Source organism: Rutidosis leptorrhynchoides, chromosome 10 (genome assembly GCF_046630445.1).
Source record: "Rutidosis leptorrhynchoides isolate AG116_Rl617_1_P2 chromosome 10, CSIRO_AGI_Rlap_v1, whole genome shotgun sequence".
NCBI classification, from domain to species: Eukaryota; Viridiplantae; Streptophyta; class Magnoliopsida; order Asterales; family Asteraceae; genus Rutidosis; species Rutidosis leptorrhynchoides.
The window spans coordinates 119,576,831-119,581,483 of record NC_092342.1 but is presented as its reverse complement, the minus strand read 5'-3'; the positions used below and the strand labels follow the sequence as shown (position 1 = coordinate 119,581,483).

The 4,653-nt window shown below is 37.6% G+C and overlaps 1 protein-coding gene across 1 annotated transcript; it reads right to left on the bottom strand.

Annotated features, from left to right (window-relative positions):
- Positions 1-1,382: 1,382 nt before the first annotated feature.
- LOC139873583 (receptor protein kinase-like protein ZAR1) lies at positions 1,383-3,788 on the bottom strand. The gene is made up of 2 exons (XM_071861517.1): positions 2,249-3,788; positions 1,383-2,126 (listed from the first exon to the last, which is right to left on the bottom strand). The coding sequence occupies exons 1-2, from the start codon at positions 3,786-3,788 to the stop codon at positions 1,495-1,497; spliced, it is 2,172 nt and encodes a 723-aa protein (XP_071717618.1). The 3' UTR covers positions 1,383-1,494.
- Positions 3,789-4,653: the final 865 nt, after the last annotated feature.

Sequence of the window (4,653 nt, the reverse complement as noted above, 5' to 3'; positions counted from 1 at the left end):
TCTTAGGCAAACTCACGAGAGAGATCAATATGGCTAAAGCAATTCTTCCAAAATCAACAACCTAAAATGAGAGGCCAAGCTCCCTATTTATAGGTTTGAGATCCGCGCGGAAGTAAGATGTGCGCGCACTTAGGCATTCCGCACAAGTACTGCGAGAATCCTACGCACTCTTTAATATTCCGCGTAATCTCACCGCATTCAATAACAATTACCGCGGTTCATCAGTTTTGCGTCTTTGCCTTTAAGCAACATTTCGCACTAAAATTATACATATACATATGTATGTATATGATCAATTGACTTATACATGGTTATGTGGTTCTTAATGTGATGGGGATCGATCTTGAAAGTGATATGTGTGCGGGTTCGACCCCAACAAGTCTTTTATGCATCTTAACGTCAGTCCTAAGAACTTTCGTTAGAAAATCCTAACGAAAAATCATCATCATTATAAAGACAAAGTTACACGGATAGTCCTTGTGGTTTGCTAAAAAACACACGGATAGTCCGAACTTGATTTTTCACATGGATAGTTCAGAAATTTACAATATCTACACGGATAATCCAAATCCGTCAAATTCGTCAAATTTGCTCCATTAACCTCAAGTCATGTGTCAGGCACATGATGATATTTTTGTCCCTTCACAACAAATATTGAGCTTGCTAAATAAAAAACGACTATAATCTACTGCGTAAACACAACCTCCAATTCATTTGTAATTACTGAACAAATGTATAAACACAAACTCTAGGCTCTAACTACACAATTGTATAAAGGCAACATCGTACATGACAACGGAGTAAACGACGGTCGTGACTGTTTATAAACACCGTCCATTTATTCTCAAAATCATAAACCCAAATCCCTTCATCATCAAATAATCATACAATGAATTAATATCTCAATTTCTTCATATAACAATCAATTTATAATTAATATCTAAACATAAGTTCATTTCTCATTATGTAAATTGGTGTATATCAAGTGCCATCACCGTCGCCGTGTTATTCAACGCCACCTTTGACGCCATGTACATTTCGCACCATCACCGTTGACGCATATTTGATGATATTTGTTAGTCATTTGTATTAAGTAAATAATTATTTTATGACAAATGTAAATAGTAAGATACATATTTTTTTAGACAGAGGAACTACCGAACTAACATCAAGTAATTTTTAAGCTAAAAAACACTTCACCTATACTCGTACACGAGGCCATACGTTCAGCTTCCAACCATAGAGTTTAGAACAATTGAAACAAAAACCATACGAGTGAACTCACACCTTCACTGAAAATATAATACCATTCTTTCTGTCGAATATAATGATCCTTTTAACACCAATGTGTTACATCATCAAAAATACATTTTCCTTTACAATACATTACAAAAAATAGTACAAATGTGCCCAGGTTACCTAGAGTTACTATCATTGAACAAAATTAAAAACATCAGTGACTCTTAATTTGATACCCCAGTATTTATCGACAGCTTATGTCCTAATCTTTTCAAGGCTTTCCGATACCGTTTTCATTCGAGGTCGAATTTCAGGGTCTTGCTCGGTACATGAAAGGGCTAAGTGAAACATAGTTAATACTTCTTTTTTCGCGTGTACTTCTTGCAGCAACATTGGATCCACCATATCCGAAAGTGGAGTTTCTTCCTCGAACCCTTTCCTTACCCACTTCACTAGATCCGGGATCTCGGTTGATGTCGAAGTTGTTGGAGACGAAATCTCTGGTGACTTTCCCGTGAGTAATTCAAGTAACACTACCCCAAAAGAATAAACATCCCATTTTTGTGTAGGTCGGTCGGATGCAATTCGGGCTTCTGGTGCACGGTAGTTGTTGATCTTTTCGGGTTGGGTTGACTTTAAGTACGGTAGGGCCCCACCCATGAATCCACCACCGGATGAGGGGTTGTTGTCGGTGATGTTTATTAAGCGATTTAAACCAAAATCAGATATGTATGGTTGGTGCTCGTTGTCAAGGAGAATATTAGATGGCGTAATGTCTCCATGAACAAACTTTCGAGGACTACATTCATGGAGATACGCTAAGCCTCTTGCGGTTCCTTTCGTAATCCTTAACCTCGTTGACCATGAAAGAATTGTAGATGTTTGACCTGATTATAACGTGTACCAAAAAGATACTATAATCATCAATAAAATGGACCGAAAAAACATTAAGCATCATATTCCATACATAACTTGTCATATTATAAGTTTTATGGTATCGGAAAAATACCTCGTAGTGCTGAAGCCAAATTACCATTAGATATGAAATCACTAATTAGAAGCTTTTCGTCAGTAGCCCAATAATAAGCTCGTAACTTAATCACATTCGGATGCTTCACCCTCCCGACCGCTTGAACCTCAGTCACAAACTCCTTATACCGTTGTTCGCCCCCTTCCCCTAACCGTCTGACCACAACCGGGATCCCATTCCCGAGCACTACTTTATACACGATACCTAATCCACTTTTACCTAATACATAAGCCGAAGCTCTCAACAATTCATCCAACTCAATACTAAACCCTTTATCAATCGCCACTAGCTCTCCACCTTCACTACTACTACTTCCACCGCCGCCACCACCACCACTAACATTGCCGCCACTACCACCAGTACCTTTTTCGGATTCTACCTCAGAATCCGTGCTAGGAAATCCCCTTGCACAAGGAAAAGAACAGAATCTTGATTTCTGATTCCCACCAAATCTACCATGTGAAGTACGACTACAACCATTTGAATCTTTTTTTCTCCAATATAAATAAACAATAATTAATCCTATTAATGCCACCCCAAATGCATCCGCTACAGAAATTAATATAATTAAACCCAGTTTCAACCCTCTTTTGGACTCGTTATCATCACCCATCGGAGTAAAACTTTGACCTCCCGGAGCCATCGCCAGATTATTATTCCGGCAATTTTTTTGCAACGGAAATCCACAAAGTAACGGATTATTTAAAAACGCCGTTGGACCTTGATTCTCAAAAGAACCCACTTGAGAAATTTCTCCGGTGAAATTATTATCCCGGAGATCAAAACTAACGGTTAACGGTAAATCACCTAATGATTCCGGCAGCTTTCCGTCGAAATTATTAAATGAAAGATTTAAAGTTCCTGATAATGACTTCAATTGCCCAATATCAAACGGTAAAGACCCACTAAGTGAATTTGAAGATAAATCAAGTTGAACCAAGTTGGCTAGCTCAGGGAAGACGCCCGCCGGAAGTTCGCCGGAAATTTTATTTCCCGCCAGAATCAACCTTTGCAACTGCCGACAAGTTCCTAAAAACTTCTGAATTGTTCCTGTGATTGAGTTATGTGATAAATCGACATTTTGGAGACGTGGTGGGTTGCAAATTGAGACCGGTAGTTCGCCGGAAAGTTTGTTTCCGTAGAGAAAAATACTATGAAGCGACGTCGCATTGAAGACTTGATTAGGAATTGAACCGTAGAAGTTGTTGTTGTGTAAATTCATTCGCCGGAGATATACTAAATTTCCGAGTTCCGACGGAACGTATCCCCGGAGGCTTCTTCCGGCGAGTGCTAGTCCGACGACACGTGGGTCTGACTCTCCTGAAATGTTGGCGCACGTGACACCAGTCCAGTGACATGGGGTAGCATCGTTGTCATTCCAGTCAGAGAAAATGGCTGCGCCGCCCTCCACGGCGGATTTTACGCTGAGTAAAGAGAGGCCGTCGGAGTTGAGTGCGGCGGCATAAAGATTAAGAAAAATGATAAAATATAATGACCCATTAATTATAAGGTTCAACATGTTAATAATTTGTAATCAAGTTTTGATTTTTATGTAATTTGATGATAGAAATCAAGAATTTTTTAATTGATACATTGGGGTATTTGATAAAATTAGGTGGTGGTTAAGGGTGCTGGCCAATGGAGGAAGAAGGTGGTGGTGGGTAGTGGTATTTATGAGAAAGAGACAGTGAGGAATTGTATGGTTTATGGGCCCATACACATCGGTGTTCCTAGAAGTAGAAGGAAAGCAATGGGAGCTTTTTGTGTGTGTTATCATGACAATCTACAATCTACAATGCATATTGTTGTTATGATGTTATATGATTTAATTCAATGATATATGATTTGGAATTATTAAATGTTACTCCGTATGTTATATATTTGCTATGGTATTGAAAAATGGTACTGAAAACTATTGATGCAATTTAGTAACCTTTATAGTTTTTTTTTTTTTTTTTTTTTTTTTTTTTTTTTTTTTTTTTTAAATAAAGAAAACTCATATAGAAATAATGCATTGTTCAACAAATAATATAAAAGAATAAGAGAAACGGGGAGGTACAGTGGCGGATCTTGAACTATACTACCGAGAGGGCGAAATTGGTTCGAAGGTAAATTACAAAAGGATGGAAGTTTTGGAAGGCTATTTCTAATTTTTTGGAAGGTCTAATATATAAAATTTGTTATAATATTAGGCTTTAATGGATAGTCAATTTTGTACAAATCATAGTCAATATTGGATACCTATTGTATAGTATTTTTTGTACTATAAATACTCATGTATGCAAGCTAAAAAACTTGCACCCTCCATTATACTTACAAGAATCATTTCTCTCATTTCTCTCATTAGTATTCTACTCCTTCATTACTAGAATTTTGTAGTAAGT

Excerpts from the sequence above, each read along its gene's own strand:
- LOC139873583 (XM_071861517.1), bottom strand. The coding sequence starts at position 3,788 with ATGTTGAACCTTATAATTAATGGGTCATTATATTTTATCATTTTTCTT. Across the intron at positions 2,127-2,248 it reads TTTGGCTTCAGCACTACGAG|GTCAAACATCTACAATTCTT; the intron begins GTATTTTTCCGA and ends CGTTATAATCAG.